Source organism: Sinocyclocheilus grahami, unplaced genomic scaffold (genome assembly GCF_001515645.1).
Source record: "Sinocyclocheilus grahami isolate Dianchi unplaced genomic scaffold, SAMN03320097.WGS_v1.1 scaffold787.1, whole genome shotgun sequence".
Taxonomy (NCBI): domain Eukaryota; kingdom Metazoa; phylum Chordata; class Actinopteri; order Cypriniformes; family Cyprinidae; genus Sinocyclocheilus; species Sinocyclocheilus grahami.
The window spans coordinates 168,759-191,526 of NW_015505966.1; the positions used below are offsets into that span (position 1 = coordinate 168,759).

Below are 22,768 nucleotides of genomic sequence, written 5' to 3' on the forward strand. Positions count from 1 at the left end.
TGGATCACAAATCTCACGGTTCGGATTATATTACATTATCATATCACATTTTGAGTCACAGATCGGATCATTTTTCAGATAAGCAAAAAAAATATCTTAATGTTAAAAATATAATATTCTTTATAATTTAAGTAACACTTATTATTTAAAGAACAATTTACTACTTCGATACCACAGCAAAACTAGTAGCATATAGGGATGTAACGATTCACTCAACTCACGATGTGATGTGATTCACGATACTGATTTCACAATACAATTTTCTCACAATTTCTTTTTTAACAAAATTAGATTTAAGGCAGATTTAAAAAAAAAAGGTGTCCTTTTGTTATTTCTCAGACCAGAAGGCTGCACATTACTTTGTGAAAATGAAAATGTCAAACAATATACTAACTTGACATTTTAAAACAAATCCCAAATCAAATAAATAAATAAATACAAATAAAAGAAATTTCTCCATGCAAGTAAACTAAGGTTTTGCCTGTGTATTTTAATCACGGTCCAAACAAAGATGCTGCATGCATGTTATTTAGATTGTACGATTTAGAAATTTGAAACAAAAACAAAATGGTCTGAATTTAGCTTTGTGATACTACATAAAAAATCTGAACGAAACAAAAACAGCAGACGGGCTGAATGAGACACAAATGTCACTCTCTGACAGCAGGTGGCGCTTAAACAGCAGGTATTTATAGGCTGCTGCCCCTTTAAGACCGAATGCACAGATCCAATATAATGATGCATGTGCGATTTCTTTCTCCACTGTTTACGTTCATTTAAGACATGAAAATACTTTCCGAGGTAGTTATTTTGAGATTATTTCGCTTGTATGTGTCCGTTCAAGCAAAAGAGGAATCAATTCTGTGTTCGTGCTCTGCCTGAAACGCCGCTCTGTATGTGCACGCTTTGAGCGTGTGCGCGCGAGCACCGAACTGAATTCTTCATGCGCGTGAATGTTTAAATTGGTAAGACTTAGAAACACGTGAATGATAAACTGTGATCCGTTTCACCCCTACAAGTGAGTGAACAATGCAAATCAAGGAAGGGATTTTATATCACTATTCAAGATAGCCCGTCGGGGAGGGCAGTGATACATTTTGGTAGCCCGACTGTAAAACACAATAGCCCCGGGACGTCGGGCTAGCGATTTGTTTGCGAGCTCTGCGTCACTGTCATAATTTACTCATTTATTTTACATTATTTACAAACCTGTGTTAATTTTTAAATGCCGTCGAACGCAAAAGAAGATATTTTGAAGAATGTGGGTAACCAAACAGTTGCTGCTCCCCATTGACTTTGATAGTAGGAAAAAAAAATACTATGGAAGTCACTGGGGACCAGTAACTGTTTGGTTACCCACATTCTTCAAAATAACTTTCATGTTCAACAGAAGAAAGAAACTCATTCAGGTTAAAAACAACTTGAGAGTAAGTAAATGATGACAGAATTTTCAGCTCTGGGTGAACTATCCCTTTAATCTCAATAAAACAAGGAAACACAAAGAGAAAAATCACTCTCTGCTCTTGACTGAAGAACTTACAGTTGCTTAAATAAGAATCAGTGTATAAGTTATACAGTGAAGTGCATAGTGTTTTTTTTATTTTTATATCTGCTACTGCTAAATACACCTCCTGTACCTGAAAAATAAAGCACTGTTTGTTTTATTTGTATGTTATGTATATTCAAAATGTGTATCTTTGTTCTTAATTTTTAATAACACAGATCTAATAATGACAGCTTTTTTATCTTTGCCCACTTTGGCCTAAATATCTGCCTTTTTGTTGTTCTTGTTACTTTGTAAGGATTTGATTTTAAAATAGGGAATTAGTTTTGAAAATAGTCAAACCAGCATGACAAAGAATCGTGCTAAAATCGGGAATCGTGATTTTCCTGAAAAAAATTGTGGTATTATATTTTTTTGCCGTATCGCCCACTCCCAAGTTGGGCAAAGTTCTTCATTCCTAAATCCTTATCTGTTATGTAGATTTGTATCTGTAGGAATGCTTTCATGTGTGGTAGGCATTCTACTGTAAAGCTATTAGCTAAACTATTGACTATAGTTAAACTATAGTCAGGCTACTTTTATTTTATTTTATTAATAAAAACAAAAAAAAGTTATAGTTATCTTTACTATAAGCTACTAACGAAATGTAGCTGACTCTTTGTAGAGATTTGAGCTATTAAATGGATCAAACTATATGAGGTGAATCCAGTAGTAAATTACAGAAGTAATTAAAGCTGCAAGCAGCGATGAACGGGCCCTCGCACCCTGGCTCACCGCCAGCGGGCGTCTTTAGTAAGACAGCGAACGGCGAGCAATATGCATTTAAAGTGGTAAATGAAGGAGGAATATTTCATAGTCATTTATATGTGCCAGTCATCCTGCTGCCAGCTGGTGGCGCTATGACTATAACTGGATTTTGGCATGCAGATTTCTTCAGTCCAGCACTTTTATCAAACATGAAATTTGGTGCAGATTGAACATGGTATATTTGAGTTAGTGTAAAGCATGATGTGTCCTATTGCCAACAGGTGGCGCTATGATTATAAGTAGTTTAAAATATAATTTATTCCTGTCATGGCAAAGCTTTCATCAACCATTACTCCAGTCTTCAGTTTCTCAGAATCATTCAGAAAGCATGCTGATTTGGTGCTCAAGAAACATTTCTTATTATCAGTGTTCAAAAAAATAAGTTGTGCTGCCTAATATTTTTGTGGATTTATTTGAAATAGAAAACTTTTGTAAAATGATATGTCGTCTTAAAAAATCTTACGGACCCCATTAGGGCTGGGTAAAAAATACCCATCTCTATAATAGCCAATCGATTCTCATTTTTACGGAACGATATTAGTCTAGCCTGTTTTCAGTTAATAGATGGAACGTTGAAGGGCACTTCCCATCCAATATATCACAATAAGCATTGTGCTTTGGTACTTTTAATATGAAACAAAGTCTCAGATTTCAAATTCTGTCCAATATATATATATATATATACAGTGGGTACGGAAAGTATTCAGACCCCCTTAAATTTTTCACTCTTTGTTATATTGCAGCCATTTGCTAAAATCATTTAAGTAAATTTTTTTTCTTCATTAGTTCACACAGCACCCCATATTGACAGAAAAACACAGAATTGTTGACATTTTTGCAGATTTATTACAAGAGGGTCCTCGCACCACCGGTGCTCGGGCCCTAATTACTGTTTTGAAAATAGATATGAGCAGGTTGTATACAAGATGTGGAATTGGACATTCAAGACTCACTCATTCATATTTATTGATAGGCGATGAGAAACCAGTCTGTGACTTGTGTAAGAATTTTTTGTGTAAAACATATTTTAATAGAAAGTCCAATTTTAAATTATATTAGACAACGACATTATTGGGAAATATATACTAAAAGACATTAAAAAACAAACAAAAAAAGTCTCCCCTTGGAGAATTTTTGAATTTTTATCACCGATTAAACTGGATGATTGTGTATGATTTGTATCCGTACTATTGTTGTTTCTTGTATGCTTTTGTGTAATGATTGTTTCTTAAGAAAATGTTATATTATTGTAAATGATGAATTGAAATAATATTGTTAATGTTGCCATGAATATAGCCATTGTTGCTGATATGGCGTTAAAACATAAATAATTATGGATATGAATATGTAAATAAAATTATTTAGTTAGACCTGCATTATTTCTGGCACAAAACAAGGCTTTTTGAGCAAATTAATCTTAATTAGTGACATTATTAAACATATATATATATACACACACACCACCGTTGAAAAGTTTTTAATGTGTTTAATGTGGAGTGACAGATCGCTGTAGCGCCTCGATCAACAGACGCAGCAGCGCGTAGCGCACGTGAACCGATCATCTCCTCCACATTAATACCAGTTTCAGCACAAAATAAATTTTTCAATTCAACATTCAAATAAAACATGACTAAACATCTGAAGGTAAGTTAAAAGAAAGAGTACAACTTTACAATCCGTATCCTGTCTCATGTAATCGCTCAATCAGTGTTTCAGCCGCGCAAAGACATCAATATAACCGTTTGTAAACAATGTCACATTTACCTCAGAAAAACATATGCGGTGACCATAAACTCATTAGTCAGATAGAAAAATAAACTGTAGAGAGGGGCATTTTGCTAAATATATGCACCATAGAACATATTCATTATACATTTTTACTGTTCTTCAATGTTTAATTTATGTTTGAAAAAATCATCATTTTATGACAGCCACCATTAAGTTTATATAAAAAAAACTAAATGATGTAGAAATATTGTGTAATTGTAACCGTATTATTTTAAAAACTTCATTAAGTGAAATTTTAACAAATCAGTTAATTTTAAACTTCAATATTATAATAATGTAGTACCAACTGACTCATAAATGTATATACATAAAATTTATATTTTACAGCATTAGTTGTAGGGATGCAACGATTATGGATTTTGTTGGTACGATTATTGCCTGAGGAATAATCACGGTTTTACGATTATGACGATTATTAGGCATTTACTCATTTCCCAACATTACTAATGTATAAAATCACATGAACACTCTTTAGATATTAAAGTGTTATTTATTTCTGGCTTTTGAGACCGAAATAACACAGTAACCAACAATACAGCACAAAATAATCATAAACAAAAGTCCATCTCTCCCATTGGAATTAAAAAAAAGGTGACCTCTGCTCTGTAAACATCCATGACAGTATTTCTCTTTTGAAAATAACAAATGGAAATAGATCGCAAAAGTATTTAATGTTTTCAGTTTGTACCTTCTTTACATTTCTTTTGGACCTGGGGTAGAGACTTTGGAAACATGGTGAAAAAAAAATATTGTTGGTTTTTACTTATGAATCATACTACAACAGGGATAGCAAATAACAAAGTTAATGAAGTAGCCTAGCTATTATTAATATACGACTAATATTAACTTTATTTGTCCCACAGGGGAAACTGTTACTGATGATGGAACTAAACTGAAATATTGTAATCAACTTTTATTAATAAAATAGATTAAATAGCCTACTGGAGAGACGCAGGTAGGCTAATTCACACAGGCAACTGCCACCCCTCTCTCTCTCTCTCTCTCTCGCTCTCGCTCTCGCTCTCTCTCTCGCTCTCAGCTGTAGCTTCACGTGGTTCTTGCCTTCACGTTGCGCATTAAAATCGTTCAGTGTACAGCAAGCCGTGCATTATCCCTTATGTATTCGCTCTTTAGCAGCAGTTTTTTTACAGCAATATTTAAATGACACCTTGGTCATTCTTGGTGTACACAAAATGGTCCCACACTATCGACAAGCATTTCTCTGGTGGAAATAAAGCTTCGCTGTTTGGCCCCTCTGTCACAGTTAATCTAATGTATGTAGTAGCCTCCGTGCCTCTGATAAGCACCTCATTTTAAGCTGGTGCACCGCTAGTGTAACTTTTTTCGTTTTGCGCAAGCTGCAACAGTTCCGTTCCGTGTAACAGAAACACTCGGTTTAGCGGAACCTTTACGATTAATTAACCGTGACGTTTTAAAGCGCGGTTAATCGCGAAACCGGTTAATCGCTGCATCCCTGATTAGTTGAGAGATTTTTTTTTTTCCTTGAGAACATTTGGCATGTACTGTACCTGATTTATATCCAAAATAATCGATATCGAATCGAATTGGCAATCGAATCGCAAGCTTGTGATTTGTACATTTACATGAAATACAATCAGAGTACAGAAGTAGTCACTTTACTATAAAAATACCTAAAAGGCTTTTTTTTATTTGATTAGTTAGTTTATTTGTTTGTTCATTGAAATGATTTGTCTGAACAAAGAAATTTACTGGAATGAATCAAACTATCTAGTACTTCATATGAGACAGAGCAGGTTTGGATATGAGGCTATGCACAAGTACAGTGTGCCATTAATACAGCTTTTTAGCATTTTGCTAAACCACTAATTGTTGTTACTATAATTAACTTAGTAGTGCCAAAACCTGTAGTCACTCCCCATTACCGATTATATAAATTATTTCCAAAGCTGTGCTCTTTCATGTTTTGGTTTAGGTGCACACCACCATGGCCACGGGCAGGTGGAGACCGAAGTTTCTGAACAGAAGGTTGTAGAAGGAGACGTGGTGCAGAGCGGTGAACACGGCCACAGTCACGAGCAGCTCCACGCTTATATCGGCGTCTCTCTTGTGCTGGGCTTCGTCTTCATGCTCTTGGTGGATCAGATCGGCAGTTCTCACATGCACAGCAGTGACGGTCGGTGTGACGCTGGCATTTTTGTTTTCCACTTGATGACAAATTAGAATGGTGTAAAGTGTCTGAATCTGTTCTCGCCACATTTTTAGATCCAGAAGCAGCAAGGACTGCTAGCTCTAAGGTCACCACCACACTTGGATTGGTCGTTCATGCTGCAGGTAAAAAAATAATAGTGTGAATAAAGTCTTTAGTTGCGTTATCCAAACTTTTTCTATGTAATATGTTATCTTCAGATCGTATTCGTGTCATATGTATTATGTTAAATCTGACCAATAATCATATTCTCTCTGTGGCTCCAGCTGATGGTGTTGCTCTTGGAGCGGCTGCGTCCACATCTCAGACCAGCGTCCAGCTCATTGTATTTGTGGCCATTATGTTGCATAAGGTACAGTTTTACATTATTGTTCTGTGAATATATTATTGACTCTTGGGATAAATTGTTTGCGCTGTTTCTTATTTGAATCCATTTGTTTAGAAATACCTGCTGAATGACTAAATTTAAATGTAGGCTCCTTTTCAAATAAAGGTGCTTGTTTCCAAATATTTAAAACATAGATTCAGTATATTTTAAATATGTAATAAAATATCAGTTCATTATCAAAATATCTTATTTTGTGAAAAGTCTTTAGTTGCGTTATCCAAACTTTTTCTATGTAATATGTTATCTTCAGATCGTATTCGTGTCATATGTATTGTTAAATCTGACCAATAATCATATTCTCTCTGTGGCTCCAGCTGATGGTGTTGCTCTTGGAGCGGCTGCGTCCACATCTCAGACCAGCGTCCAGCTCATTGTATTTGTGGCCATTATGTTGCATAAGGTACAGTTTTACATTATTGTTCTGTGAATATATTATTGACTCTTGGGATAAATTGTTTGCGCTGTTTCTTATTTGAATCCATTTGTTTAGAAATACCTGCTGAATGACTAAATTTAAATGTAGGCACCTTTTCAAATAAAGGTGCTTGTTTCCAAATATTTAAAACATAGATTCAGTATATTTTAAATATGTAATAAAATATCAGTTCATTATCAAAATATCTTATTTTGTGAAATTTGACAAATATTAATGCCACTGGTAGCCAAACTTAGAAGCATAAACCATTTTTTTACACAAGCTCTCGCAACAGGTGCTTTGCATGTATCTGAGACTGTGTCTTTAATGCATTGCCCTGTTGTGTATTATTGTAATGATAATTGTGGAATTCTGTATTCAGCGCTTTAAATATATACTGTGAGCTCCCCTAATATTTGCACCTTTAGTAAATGAAGTATGAGCAAAATGGACAGGTTTTAATTGAAGTAAAATTTTACATAAAAACTATTCTACATTTTTTTTTTTTTTTTCTCCAAAATGCTGTGAATTATTTTACTTTACAGGTTTAATTTTTTCTCAATATTTTGAATGAAAGATCAAGAAGATAAACAGAGTGAGCTCCCCTAATATTTGCACCTTTAGTAAATGAAGTATGAGCAAAATGGACAGGTTTTAATTGAAGTAAAATTTTACATAACTATTCTACATTTTTTTTTTTTTTCTCCAAAATGCTGTGAATTATTTTACTTTACAGGTTTAATTTTTTCTCAATATTTTGAATGAAAGATCAAGAAGATAAACAGATACAGTTAGGTCCATATATATATTTGAACACAGGCACAATTTTTATTATTTTAGCTGTTGACCAAAACATATTCAAGTTAGAGTTATGTGTATGAATATGGGCTTAAAGTGCACACTCTGCTTCAATTCGAGGGTATTCTCATCAAAATTGGAGGAAAGGTTTAGAAATTGAATCTCTTTAATATGTACCTCCCCCCCTTTTTCAAGGGACCATAAGTAATTGGACAATTGACTCAAAAGCTGTTTCATGGACAGGCGTGGGCGAAGTATGAGCAAAATGGACAGGTTTTAATTGAAGTAAAATTTTACATAACTATTCTACATTTTTTTTTTTTTTCTCCAAAATGCTGTGAATTATTTTACTTTACAGGTTTAATTTTTTCTCAATATTTTGAATGAAAGATCAAGAAGATAAACAGATACAGTTAGGTCCATATATATATTTGAACACAGGCACAATTTTTATTATTTTAGCTGTTGACCAAAACATATTCAAGTTAGAGTTATGTGTATGAATATGGGCTTAAAGTGCACACTCTGCTTCAATTCGAGGGTATTCTCATCAAAATTGGAGGAACAGGCGTGGGCTATTCCTTCGCTATTTCTACATCAATTAAGCAGGTAATTGTTCTGGAGTTGATTCTAAGTGTGCCATTTGCATTTGGAAGCTGTTGCTGTGAACCCACATCATGCGGTCAAAGGAGCTCTCCATGCCTATTTCTACATCAATTAAGCAGGTAATTGTTCTGGAGTTGATTCTAAGTGTGCCATTTGCATTTGAAAGCTGTTGCTGTGAACCCACATCATGCGGTCAAAGGAGCTCTCCATGCAAGTGAAACAGAGCAAATACAGAGGGTTCACTACAAGCTGCAAACCATTCATTAGCCTCAATAATAGAAAGGTCAGATTAGACTTTGCCAAAGAACATCTAAAAAAGCCAGACCACTTCTGGAAAAGCATTAGTTGGATGGATGAAATTAAGATCAACCTGTACCAGAATGATGGGAAGGAAAAAAGTATGGAGAAGGCTTGGAACAGCTCATGATCCAAAGAATACAACATCATCATCTGTGAAACATGGTGGAGCAGTGTGATGGTATGGGCATGCATGGCTTCCAGTGGCACTGGGTTACTGGTGTTTATTGATGACGTGACAGAAGGCAGAAACAGCCGTATAAATTCTGAAGGGTATATGGATTTACTGTCTTCCCCGATTCAGCCAACTGCAGCAATGTTGATTGGACGGTGCTTCATACAAATGGGCCGTGACCCAAAACAGCACAAGCAACCCAGGAGTTTTTGAAGGTAAAAAAGTGGAATATTCTGCCATGGCCAAGTCAGTCTCCTGATCTCAACCCGACTGAGCATGCATTTCACTTGCTTAAGACAAAACTAAAGGCAGAAAGACCCACAAACAACAACTGACAGCAGCTGCAGTAAAGGCCTGGCAAAGCATCACAAAGGAGGAAACCCAGTCTTTGGTGATGTCCTTGAGTTTTAGACTGAAGGCAGTCATTGCCTGCAAAAGATTCTCAACAAAATATTAAAAATGAACATTTTATTTATTTGTCCAATTACATTTGAGACCCTGAAAATGGGGGCACGGTGTATAAAAAATGGTTGTAATTCCTAAGCATTTTATGTTATATTTTTGTTCAACCCCTTGAATTAAAGTTTAAAGTCTGCACTTTTATGAAAGTTGTGTCAGTGTCCAAGTATATATGGACCTAACTGTAAATGATTGACCGTACTTGCACTCACATCATCCTTTTCTATTTTCTCCATCTCTGCCATTATTTTCCAATGGGCTACTTTTTAAAGGGGTCATATGATGCTGCTAAAAAGATCATTATTGTGTCTATTTGGTGTAATGAAATGTTTTTATGCCGTTTAAAGTAAAAAAAAAAAAAAACATTATTTTCCACATACTGTACATTATTGTTTCTCCTCTATGCCCCGCCTTTCTGAAACGCGTACATTTTTTCAAAGCTCATCGTTCTGAAAAGTGAGGTGTGCTGTGATTGGCCAGCTATCCAGTGCGTTGTGATTGGCCGAATACCTCAAGCGTGTGACGGAAATGTTACGCCCCTACCATACTGTGATGCCCTGTCCAGCCGGAGTGACGATTCAAAAACATTAAAACCCATTATAAACGAGGCATTTGTTGCATCCAGTGGGGACATAATTACGGATTATAATGACTTATACTGTCTTTTTACGCATTGCATTGCATCGCGCCGCGTAAACCTAAAACCATGTCTGCATTTGTGATCGGAGAAATGACAAACAAGCGCTACTCTACACTGCTCAAAACTCGCGTTTGAATCATCAGTGGCAAATCCTTTAAATATGAAAACTTACTTACATTCTGTGAGTCAGAACAGCCGGCATTGTAGTCAACTCTACCAGGAAACAGTCCTCCATAAAATGTGCTGCACACATCTGAATATTTGGGTTGAACTGTTCTGGAACAGTGTTGTAAATACAACTTAACCACTGATTTCTAGTCGTGTCCTCTTTTGGAAGGCCAAACAAAGTAGTTTCGTTTTCACAACAAAACACACAGCGTCTCCACAACATGGCAGCGGCCGCAACAACAATACTACACAGAGAATAAAAGTTACGCCTTCTTTCTTTGCGTGAACATTTGGGCGGTGTTATGCAAATCTTCCCACATAGTGAGGTAGATATGTGGGGGCGTGTTAGAATGAGCCGTTTTAGGTAGGCGTGGCTGACTCTTAACTTTTATAAAGAATATCTCTTTGGATTTGAGACTTTAGTCTTTGCAACTTTACAGATATTTTTTATGCACAAAGAGCTTGTAACAGTTCAAAGAAAAAGGAAAAATTAAAATCACATCATATGACCCCTTTAAAACTAATTGAACTAATTTATGTTTCCGATGGAAGGTGTTTTTTTTTTTTGTGGCTGTAAATCAGTACAGCTACACCTTTCATTTTGCTTGCCTTATGTTTTTGTTTACTGTTTAGCCTTTTAATTTTAAGTAATTTTTTTTATACTCGTTAAATTTGATTAATTCTGGTTTGCTATCATTGCGTCTTGTATTTCAGGCTCCTGCCGCGTTTGGACTCGTCTCTTTCCTCATGCATGCAGGTTTAGAAAGAAACCGTATCCGGAAACATCTATTGGTCTTTGCCTTGGCTGCCCCTGTTTTGGCCATGCTCACCTACGTAGGACTCAGTCAGGTATGTTCAAATAAAAGAATGAAAAAAAAAAAAATATATATATATATATATATATATATATATATATATATATATATATATTCGATCGTGTCCAACTCTTAATTTTATGTTTTCTTCAGTGGTGCTGGTTTAAAAGATTCGGTTGTTGGTGGGTAGTCTTGAATGCTTTAAATTTGGTATTCTATTAGTTTTTATATGAAATGTCCATTAATCTTTCATTCATAATGATAAAAAAAATGTAGATACTTTACAAACATTAAAGTCATAGTCCTCGAGTAATTATTTTGAGTTTGTCCCCCTTTTTTTACAGTATTGATTAGCTATTTTAAACTTTGATCAAATTACACCTTGCCTAAGCTAGTCAGTTAAACCTGTTTTCATTAAGAACATTTCCATGTTTTCTTAGTTTTTACTCCGTTGATGTTATACTATTTGTTTTAATGTAGTTTTATTAATGAGATAACAGTTTTACTCTGTATTCCATTAATAAATATGCTTCTGAGTTAATATGGGAACATACAACGATGTATGGGGCTTTGTTTTCCCAAACTTGGCTACTGATAAAATTGTTCTCTGCTTATAAACTACAGTAATTTATTCAAAAATGTCATGCATATGGTTACTGGACAAATATGACATCTCTTAGTAGAATTTAAAATATTAAAAAACAATTTTGTGGTTAATTTCAATCAGTTGCTTAGGATTTTAATTTTTATTATTAAATCACACTTGAAGGTTTGTAGTCCAAAGGCTTGCAGGTGGACATTGTTCTGTTGAGCTCAATGCATGTACAACTTTATTATTTGACTTTAACCACTTTTTTCAAACCAGACTGGTTGTTTAAGCCTGAAAAAAAAAAAAGGATCTCATGGTCATTCAGATGTTTTGTACTGTGCTTCGAGCAAAGCCTGTGTACTGTAAATATGTATTCTCTGTATAAATGACAAACCAAAATACCCTATTTGACACCCAGAGTAGTTTTTAGTCTCATTTTAGCTTACGTAATGAGTGGGATAGAAAGATCGTTTTTAAGTTAATGGCATTGATACTTCGGTTTTAATATGGGTCGTCTTATTTGTCTTGACTGAAGAGAATGTGAGGTCAGTTAGAAAGATTATATGCTGGATTCCTGGTTTTGACACCTAAAGGTTTTAGATTTGAAAGTGCGATCTACGAACATGAATGCTGCTGTGTTCGTCACCAAGTTACTTAACTGTTACCTTTGAAGCCTGAATAAGAAAATTTTTTGAGACTTTTGGGGCCAACATGGACACCAGCAACAACCTATGGTCCTGGTTTACAAAGTGTTGCTGTCGTGCTCTGAAAAAATAACAGTCATAGTCTATATCAGTGGTTCCCAACCACGTTAGTTGAGGCCCCCCAACACTGCACGTTTTGCATCTCTCCTTTTGTCTGACACACCTATTTCAGGTCTTGGAGTCTCTACTAATGAGTTGAATCAGGTGTATTTGATTAAAGAGACATGCAAAATGTGCAGATTTGGGGGCCTCCAGGTATGTTGTTGGGAACCACACTGGTCTGTATGAAAGCTGTGTTAGTGCTTTTAGCACTCTAGCGCCCTCATCTTACCGTAGTGCGCAAGCACAGCATTAACGCTGATGAGAGACTTCAAGCTGATTTGTAGATTATTTTTTAAGACTCCTTTAAAAGGGAAAACTGCATACACTTAGCCTCAGTCGAATACTGCGACATGACCTCCTCCTAGAGACTTGGGACAGATATAAAATGGAACTGAATGGTGATTGGTTAGGTGAAATGCGGTGCCATATTGACTTATTTTGACTGATTGTACTCACACAGCCCAAAGCTGCGAGGGAGGGTGGTGGTATTGGGATATAGATTTTACAAATTGGTGGGATATGATGAGTTCAAAGTGTTGGGCTTTTATGTGATCATTCCGCAAGAGGAGTATGCCTTATTTTTCCTCGCAATTGTTTAACTTAAAATAGTCTCAAAATGATCTGTTCATGATTTGAATAAAGTTGTTTTCTTTTTTGAATGGATGCAAATCTTACCATGTACCTTATTTTGCCTTTTTAATAACATTTGGAATTGCATTGGGACATATTTTCACATTGTGAATTAATAAAGCAAATAAATGAGAAATAAGTAATCCTTTAAAGAAAAATAGAGTTATTGTCCAGTCATAAAGACATACACAGGCACATCTTTGGATATTGGCAGCAATCTGGGATGTCTGTCTACATATATATATATATATAAACTTTTAGTTTACAATAATGCCATGTTGTAGTCCAAATAGTGTACGAGTACATCAGATTTTTTTATTATTATGAATTTTATTTAATAATAGACACATTGAAATTCTTCATTAAAAATATAGTAATCCAAATACAGAGAAATAATTATGAATCATTTCAATATTTGTCAAAATAATTTAATTTTTTTACACAAATTACAGCTCTCAGTCATGCCTGTTTTGAGGCATCAATTCCACCACAAACAACAATTTGTGCCCTAATAAATTATCTAAAGTTATCATACTTAACTAATGAGATAATATTGTTCATGAAGGTCATGTTTGAAGAAGGAAGACATTTGTATCCTGCATATTTTCAATATAAGCCATGCTTCTGTTAAAATAAGAGGCATTTTGTCCGCTTCGCGTCGTAACGCCCCTTAGCTGTTATAAATTCACTGTAAACCACGGCTTCACGGGGCTTATTGCTTTTATAAAACGGTTATTCCATATATACATAGTTAGGTTTCACAAAATAAAACAGCAAATCAAGTGTAATGATATCAATAACAACAGTATTCTTCCACCAAACAATGTTCCTCAGAAACAGCTGTGGTTGCAACAAAGTGGTTGCCAAACAACACACAAACGTAAACAAAGGTGTGTGTTTGTAGAGTAATTTACAACAGCTTCGAACGGGGCTCAACCAATCAGAATCAAGGACCGGAACTATCCGTTTTTTTAATATATAATAATATTATAAGCAACTTACAGATGCATAAATGTGATGTGAAGCAGGATATATTATGATGTAATATAACAAAGTACAATATTCAGTTTTCTGCTCATAAACACTATACATAATATAATAATGTAATTAACACAAAGTACAATATGTATTTTTCTACTTTTTCTGCATTATACAGTAAAACTGATTTTTGTTTTACAAGTTGGAATTATTTTCTGTGGTAACAATCTTGTGTTAAACCGATATCATTCCTTTGAGATGTACTGTAAAATGCAAATAACCTTTAGTCCATGTGTAAAGTCGCAGATGAAGTGTTATTAAATATAAATCCTCTGGAGCTGTGTTAAGTGTCTAGGGTGCATAATCCCTGATCCATCAGCAAACTACGAACTCACAAATGTGTGTGATACCATACATTCAATGATAAGACAAATCACTGTAAATATGTCAGATTTATGAGCATATAGATCCATAATGTGTTTGCTAAAGTTGTTTGGACAGGAATACATCTGTAATCCGAACATTTATGCACCAAATGGCTCTTTAGCAGATTAATCTGTCTGTAAAATTGGACAGATTGCTCTTTTATGTAAGAACAACATCTGAAATCTCTTTTCCCTACCTTTTCAAAATAGTTTTGGTAATAGGCACTTGTGTCCCTGAGTAAAAATAAAATAAATAAATACAAATAATAAATGAATGACATTAATAATAATAATAAACTCTGTTAAAACATACTATGCATACTCTTGCTAGTTTGTTTAATTTGTCCTCTTTCCATTTCCAACAACGGCCATGCATGCATTATACATTATTTCCACCATATATCTCAAATTATGTATTGTGTTTTATAACAAACTGTGGTAGAAATGACATTGTAAACAGTTTTGGAATAGAATGTCTTACTCGTTTGTCGAAAAAGTCTAATTTCTTAGTAAAAAAAAATAAATAATAAGTACAAATTTAATTTAATACAATCACAATAAAAAAATCGTTTTGCATTTGGACAGAATTACAGCTTGATTGGAAACAACACACAAATTTCATCACACATCACGTCTCATACTTTTATATTAAGCTTGATCTTTATGGCACACACGTTTGAGTTGTAATTTGTGTAAAAATGTATGTAAATTATTTTCACAAATATTGAAATGATTTATTGAAATATTGAAACCATTCATTCATGCTGATTAATTTTCATGGTTTACAGTAATATAGCAAGTCTATGCTTAGGCTAAAGTATCGAGATACCTGTTTCTGTAATTTCATCTATAAAATTCTTTTTAATGTAAATAGGAATTTAAATAGTCAAAGAAACATATAGATAGATAGATAGATAGATAGATAGATAGATAGATAGATAGATAGATAGATAGATAGAACATCATAAGTGTTGTATGTAATCCATAAAGTAATAGCTTTTCTCTTAAAAATATCGCATTGACGTCCCTCAGATAAAAAAAAAATTATAATTCCCAAAGCCTTTTGGTCTAACCCTCTGGTATCTATTCCCCCCTCCCTCTCGTTCTGTTTCCACACTGTCCGATACCAGCTGACGTCACTATTGGCAGATGCATCATTCCACGTCGCTGAATAACTGGTGAGTGCATCATAAGCTCTGTCTGTTTGAATGCGGCTCTATAGGGTTATTGAACTATTGAGCTACTATTTGAACTTTATTGACATTTTTATTTTACCACACCTCCTCCTCTCCTACTTCCTGTGAAAGAGTCAGCTATGTTCTCCTCGTCCAAACCCTCCTTACTCTCGCCCTGGACCTCCATGGATCAAGCTGACTCGGACGCTTTGGATATCAGCACCAAGGTGCAACTGCATGGGGTTCTGTGGAAGAGACCTTTCGGGAGGCCCTCAGCCAAGTGGTCCCGCAGGTAATATTGGGACCTAACTATGCACAATCTGTAACAAAATTAAAAGCATGTATACGACTGTATTATTAGGGGAATATTTTTAGTTATTTTATTTTAGTTTGTTGTTTTACTTTCTCTGCACAGAGATATACAATGCATTGTGTTGTTGTTGTTGTGGTCAGCAATGGAGTTTTATGTATAATGTTATAGACTACTAGATAGTACAGTGAGGCAAAAGAACAAGTGACGGATTTATTCGTATTTTTGTTCTGTAGTGAATTTTTTTTTTTGCACTGAGTTTAAGCACATATTATTTTTGTGTGGTGCCTTGTTGTGTAATGCACTTTAAAAGCTTTAGATGATATTGAGTGACCTATCATTATAAACTGAACTGAGATGAGCTTTAAATGTGCCTTTAAAGCTGAGTAAGTCAGATCTATAAGGACGTTCTGTGCTGCCGGTGTTTTTTTTTTGTGCGTGTTAGTTTTCTTTTACATTAGGTCTCATAAAGATCAATTCCAGGAAAATGAATGTTAAAATTGATGGTTATTTGGTCATTTATGAGTTTGTGAAGGAAGCAGTGAAGGGTTTTCATGTAGTGTTTACTGCACTGGACAGAATGGCTTTATTATGTGCAGTGTTAGCTGTGAGGTTATTATTGAATGTCTTGTTGCTGTTTGTGCTTTCATAACAGATTCTTCATCATCAAGGAGAGTTTTCTTTTGTACTATGCTGAGAACGAGAAAAAAAGCTTCGAGACCAATAGATATTTCAACATTCACCCTAAGGTACACAGACATTTGCATTTCTTAGAGTTACACATTTATAATAATTTTTATTATTAACTCTAATTAAATATGAATGGATATATATTTAATTATTAGTGCTGTCAATCGATTCAAAAAATAACGAATTAATTGCAATTTTTTTTTAATTAATCACGATTACTCGCTATTAATCTCACCTAACTTAATGTTTTTAAATATACTTTTATATTGCAATAATTTCACATTCAATCTACAAATGAATGTAGAAACGACATAAAGACAGTGTATTTTTAATATTTGTTAATTTTTTTTTTATGACTGAAGGCGAGTATTACTGATACCACTACTACTGATGTCTCTACAGAAAATTGTTTAAACGCCATCCAACATTACAGTAATATTGAGAGCTATCAGTTTGAACATTTATTAGACTTTTAAAAATGATTGGTAACACTTTACTTGAAGGGGTGAGCATAAGACTGACATTACACCTTCATAATTATGACATGACACATGAAGGTTTTTTATGCATGTTTATGACAACTGTCATTAAGTGTCATTTGCTCAGTTATGTCATTTTTAATGCAAATATGACATTATTTGACCTAACCCTACCCCTACCCTTACCCCAACCATAGCCCATAACAAAGACATCTCAAACAATGTCATCTTTGCATTAAAAATTACATAACTGAGCAAATGACACTTAATGACAGTTGTCATAAACATGCATAAAAAAAACCTTCATATTCAAGACATGTGTCATGTCATGATTATGAAGGTGTCATGTCAGTCTTATGCACACCCCTTCAAGTAAAGTGTAACCAAATGACTTCTAAGTGAACTTAAAACAATCTTCAAATAAATCCATTATAATATGTTAATTTGGCTGCTTTAAGAGCTGCCGCTGCTGAACATGACACGGATCAAACATGCATCATATTTTCTCACAACTCTTTACCTTTTCTTAAAGTCTCTACTAATGAGCTGACGAGTTGAATCGGGTGTGTTAGATGAGGGAGACAGCGCTGGGCTGCTCCAGGACAGTTTGAAAACCACTGCATTTCAGAGACATGTTCTTAAATGTGACTCATATATAACAAATACTTACTTGCATGCACAGTTTTAAGGCAGCTTTACTGCATGCTTGTAGTTTCTTTTTTGCTTTAATATGAAATGAAACAGCACGCGTTGCCACATTTGTGCGTGCAATTGAAGAGCAGTTACAACAAGCACGGTATAACGGCTAACAGGACAGGAAAATTGTTTTTTTACTGACATACTGTATGGCCTGTTGTTCTACTGAAGCTCCCTCGTCACCTGTACCTTTTCCAAGCTCGTTTGACTTGCGCCTGGTGCTGAAGTGAAGTTGGAGTGTGCATCTGTAAAGTCTCCCATTTGATGTGGTCATAAAGATATTCTACGTCTAAATAAAAACGCAATTCTTGTCAAGAAAAAAAGAGACAGAAGCTGCAGGCCTGAGTGGGGTGGCCAAACCTAGCTCCACCCCTGCGTTAAGTCCTTTGAATATTTTTTTACGCGTTAAACTGAAAAAATGTTGACAGCACTATTAATTATATAATCATATAGTTAAGCAATCTAACGCAAGCAAGATGTGCAGCTGTTGTTGTACTGAATAGTGATTATTGCTCACTTTTATAATATAACCAAGCAATTAGATACTGAGTAATGTAAGCAAAACTTGTCCAGTTTGTTCAAGTATACATTTTAATGGGCATAAAATGTATTTTATCCTTTTCTCAATGTAAGGGGGTGATTCCATTAGGTGGATGCATCGTCGAGCCAAGAGAAGATCAAGGCATGCCATTTGCCATGGTCATCAGCCATGAGGACTTTACAGTAAAAACATTCTATTCTATTCTATTATGTATTTATTTATTTGGAAACCAGTTCACCACAATGAATTGGGTTTTCCAAAGCTATAGGCCTATCAGAAAAGGATGGGATGAACCAAGTAAATTAATCAAACTTTTCAAAGCTACATATGTGAAAAAGAAAGAGAGCTGTTTAGGACAAACCGATTAACTAGAATCTTGCCACTGAGTCTTTCTTTAAAAATAAATAAAAATGAATAATAATAATAAAAATAAAATGAATTATTTCTGATTAAATTAAATAAAATTTCTGTATCCTGTGCAGGGAAACATTGTCCTGGCTGCTGAATCGGAGTCAGAGCAGAGCCAGTGGGTGGAAATGCTACAAGAGTCAGGAAAAGTGTGAGTGAACTTCGAACATCTCTGTAAAAAAAAAAATAATAATAATTAAAATGTAGTTAGCATGACTAAAACCAATTTCACATATAAGATTAATAAATATATACTTTTTTTTCTAATATTTTTTATTATGCTATAGATTGTGTCTGACAGTAGTGTGACTTTTGTGTGTGTGTGTATGTTTTCATGAAAGCACTTGGAAGAATGCTCAGTTGGGTGAGGCTATGATTGAGAGTCTTGAAGCTCAGGGGCTACAGCTGGCTAAGGAAAAACAGGAATACGTGGGTATGGTCACAGCTTCTCTTAGCCTTCACATTTCTTTTCCTCTCCCATAAAGTTCTAATTTATTATTAATTTATTATTTTGTTTTTTGTCAGACAAGCTCATGGAGGAGACAGAGGAACTGTGCTTGCAAAGAGAACAGAAGGAGGTTAGCTCTCTATTTATATTTACAGGTGCATCTCAATAAATTAGAATGTCATGGAAAAGTTCATTTATTTCAGTAATTCAACTCAAATTGTGAAACTCGTGTATTAAATTCACACCAACAAATGCCCACTTGTGCAGTGTTTAAGTATATTATGGTATAGGTTTGTACACAGATATGTTTAGATATTCAGTCAATGCATGTAAAGTGAGTGGTGGATAAATATGTAAACATATGTGTGTTCATGTGAGTGTATCTGTGTTTTGTAGGAGCTGGAGAGACTGAATCAATTGCTGGAGGAAGAAAAGCAGAAGTTTGAGGAAGTGGTTCAAGAGCTGAGAGCAGAACAAGATCAAATTAAACTGTAAGACACTCATCCAATCAGTATCTATCTATCTATCTATCTATCTATCTATCTATCTATCTATCTATCTATCTATCTATCTATCTATCTATCTATCTATCTATCTATCTATCTATCTTGTCCAGCCATAATAAATGGGGTTTGATAGCAATCCAGCATTTGTATGAATAAAATATTACATTAATAATTAACATGTTAAATTTACCCTGAACATAGATGAACTTCCTCTGAAACATTTTCTATTGTTTTGTGTTGGTAGAGATCTGGACGGTACTGCTCAGTGTCTGACAGGAGTGGAAAATGAGAAAGAGGAGCTTCATAATCTTACCACACTTCTGCAAAAGTCTTTAGAGGTATCAGGAAATAAACATTTTAAAATATAATATTTAAAATAAAAAAAATGTGTACAAAATCCCTAGTAAACCGAGTGTGATCAGGAGGACCCAGATGTGAAGCACAGCAGGACTGATCTGAGGTGAAATTATGTAATGTGATAAAAATGAGACTGTAGAGTTATATGAAAGACATTTTACAATGAAGTTCTGGTTGTTATTATCCATGAGGTGTGTCCCATTAAAAAAAAAAAAAAAAAAAGGTCCATAGCAAAAGTCTGACTCTGTCTCTTCAGGAGTTATCCCAAGAGAAAAAGCGTACCCTCGAGCTTCTGCGAGAAAGAGGACAAGATGTGGCTGAAACAGAAAGTGATCGGCGGGCTTCTTTAGACTCTCAGAATCCAGAGGTGCAGCTTCAGGGCAACCTGCGGGAAATCGAGGAGCAGATGACGAGCCTGCTTAAAGAGAAAGAACAGGCAGAAGAAAGGTGAGAAAATCTGGACGGTAAAAATGTTTCATTACAAAATATTATTTTCATATTTCGAGATTTCAGAGTATACAGCAATTTCCTGTTCCAGGGAAACAAAAGATTTATTTGGAATGTAGATTCTAGAGCCATTGTTTATCCAGGAAGTGAATTAGAATAAATGGACTGTTGAGACCATGACAATGGAAATGCACATTGATCCCTAAATAAGCCAGTCTATTGATTAGATGCAAATGAAAATTGATTAGATGCGAATAAAGCACAAATGACAGAGAGTGGATTGGCTAGTGGGTATGAGTGACCTTAAAATCAGGATATAAATAAATGTGACTCTGCTGTATGGTCCATTACGCATGATACAACAAATTTATAAACAACAAACTGATCAGATATCATTGATTTTTTTACTTAGTTTCTAAAATTGTGAAGTCTTATTTCTGCTAACTGTTGTGTACTCTTTAAAAAATGTGAGATTACTTGAATACATGATTAAATATATAGGCTACTACTTCTATTTAGACTGCCAATACTTTTATTAAACTTGTATTAAAATTAATACAAAAATGTATTTAAATTTGAATACATAAATTACTTTGAATTACATTGCAAATTGAATACATCAATTTGTATTCAAAATGCAAAATTACCTTATTTATTTTAGAAATGCAAAAAAATTAGCAAAAAAAAAAACAATTACAAGCTTCTTCAGTGCCATTCTATATTTTAAAATATTCTGAGTACTGTTATACATACTAAAAAATAGTAGGTAATATTCAGTAAATACTATGTATTATGCAGCAATCTGTACTCATAAATAAATAAAAAAATATATTAATTCATTAAAAATAATTTAATTAATTATATTTCATGTAAAGATTAGGAAAAGAATGCAAACAAATATGATAAATAACTTATTTTGTACTTTAACACAGGAAACAGTGAGCCTCTGCAAATATAGCATCTCTGGCATCTTATCACAAACCACACTCCAGTGCTCGCTTTCCTACAGCCTTGTTTTGATGGCAGTCAGCCAGACCTTCTCTCTGTCGCCCCTTGCAGGCTGAAAGAAAATGAAAAGCGAGCCAAAGTTCTGCAGGAGGAGAGGGAGTTTTATTCATCTCAAGCTCAAGCCCTCCAGCAGTCGCTCACACAGCTCACAGCAGACAAACAGCACACCGAAGAAGAGCTGAAGGTGCAAAATAAAGTGCCATCAAACTGTGAATTTAAAAAAAATCTGGATGTAAATCTGAGTGTGGAACATTGCAAAAATTCTCACTATTCTTTTATGGTTGCTATGATATTTTTGCTTTGGATCTAACATACAGTGTTATTAGGTTACATGCAACATATGTATCACATTACCTCTCCTGTATCTCTGGATCATCTGCACATCTATTATCACTTCTTACTGATAGAAAAATCAATTGAAATTCTATAAAGGCCCATGTCTGTCTCCTCCTCCATACCTCTCCCTTCTAAAATGTATCTCCCTTACACCCTGTCTTCATAATATACATTATATGTTGTTTGTGTGTGTGTGCGTGTGTATGTGTGTGTGTGTGTGTGTAACAGGCGGAGATGGAGTCTCGTGTGGAACTGGAACGTAGGCTGAAATTGGCTGAGGAGGCCCTGCAAGATCTAGAGCAGGGTCTAAATGCAATAGAACACACCCGTGAGAGAGATGAAAAAATGAAAGGAGACGTCAGCCATCTCCGCAGTGAGTACATTCCATTAGCTCATGTCATTAACGTTAAAGGGGTCATATGATGTTGCTAAAAAGAACATTATTTTGTGTATTTGGTGTAATGAAATGTGTTTATGCGGTTTAAATAAAGTAAAAAAAAAAACATTATTTTACACATTACTGTACATGATTGTTTCTCCTCTATGCTCCGCCTTTCTGAAATGCGTCGATTTTTACAAAGCTCATCGGTCTGAAAAGCGAGGTGTGCTGTGATTGGCCAGCTATCCAGTGCGTTGTGATTGGCCGAATACCTCAAGCGTGTGACGGAAATGTTACGCCCCTTACCATACTGTGATGCCGTGTCCGGCCAGAGCGACGAGACAAAAACATGAAAACCCATTATAAACCTGGCATTCATTGCATCCAGTGGGGACATAATTACGGATTATAATGACTTATACTGTGTTGCATCGCGCCGCGTAAACATAAAACCATGTCTGCATTTGTGATCGGAGAAATTACAAACAACAAGCGCTACTCTACACTGCTCA

At 34.8% G+C, this 22,768-nt stretch overlaps 2 protein-coding genes across 2 annotated transcripts in view; both read left to right on the forward strand.

Annotated features, from left to right (window-relative positions):
- Positions 1-12,308, forward strand: part of LOC107561659 (zinc transporter ZIP9-like) — a 19,736-nt gene extending 7,428 nt beyond the window's left edge. Inside the window, exons 3-7 of the mRNA XM_016246132.1 lie at positions 6,054-6,254; positions 6,344-6,412; positions 6,554-6,639; positions 10,948-11,082; positions 12,231-12,308. Of these exons, the coding sequence (XP_016101618.1) occupies positions 6,054-6,254; positions 6,344-6,412; positions 6,554-6,639; positions 10,948-11,082; positions 12,231-12,308 (569 nt within the window). The remainder of the gene's footprint in view (positions 1-6,053; positions 6,255-6,343; positions 6,413-6,553; positions 6,640-10,947; positions 11,083-12,230) is intronic.
- A 3,296-nt stretch (positions 12,309-15,604) lies between these two features.
- The window catches only part of plekhd1 (pleckstrin homology domain containing, family D (with coiled-coil domains) member 1), a 12,664-nt gene continuing 5,500 nt past the window's right edge, over positions 15,605-22,768 (forward strand). The window contains exons 1-12 of the mRNA XM_016246138.1: positions 15,605-15,654; positions 15,784-15,943; positions 16,617-16,710; positions 18,460-18,549; positions 18,850-18,926; positions 19,117-19,208; positions 19,301-19,353; positions 19,620-19,714; positions 19,974-20,067; positions 20,343-20,533; positions 21,593-21,725; positions 22,106-22,250. Coding sequence (XP_016101624.1) covers positions 15,792-15,943; positions 16,617-16,710; positions 18,460-18,549; positions 18,850-18,926; positions 19,117-19,208; positions 19,301-19,353; positions 19,620-19,714; positions 19,974-20,067; positions 20,343-20,533; positions 21,593-21,725; positions 22,106-22,250 — 1,216 coding nt within the window. The 5' untranslated portion in view covers positions 15,605-15,654; positions 15,784-15,791. The remainder of the gene's footprint in view (positions 15,655-15,783; positions 15,944-16,616; positions 16,711-18,459; positions 18,550-18,849; positions 18,927-19,116; positions 19,209-19,300; positions 19,354-19,619; positions 19,715-19,973; positions 20,068-20,342; positions 20,534-21,592; positions 21,726-22,105; positions 22,251-22,768) is intronic.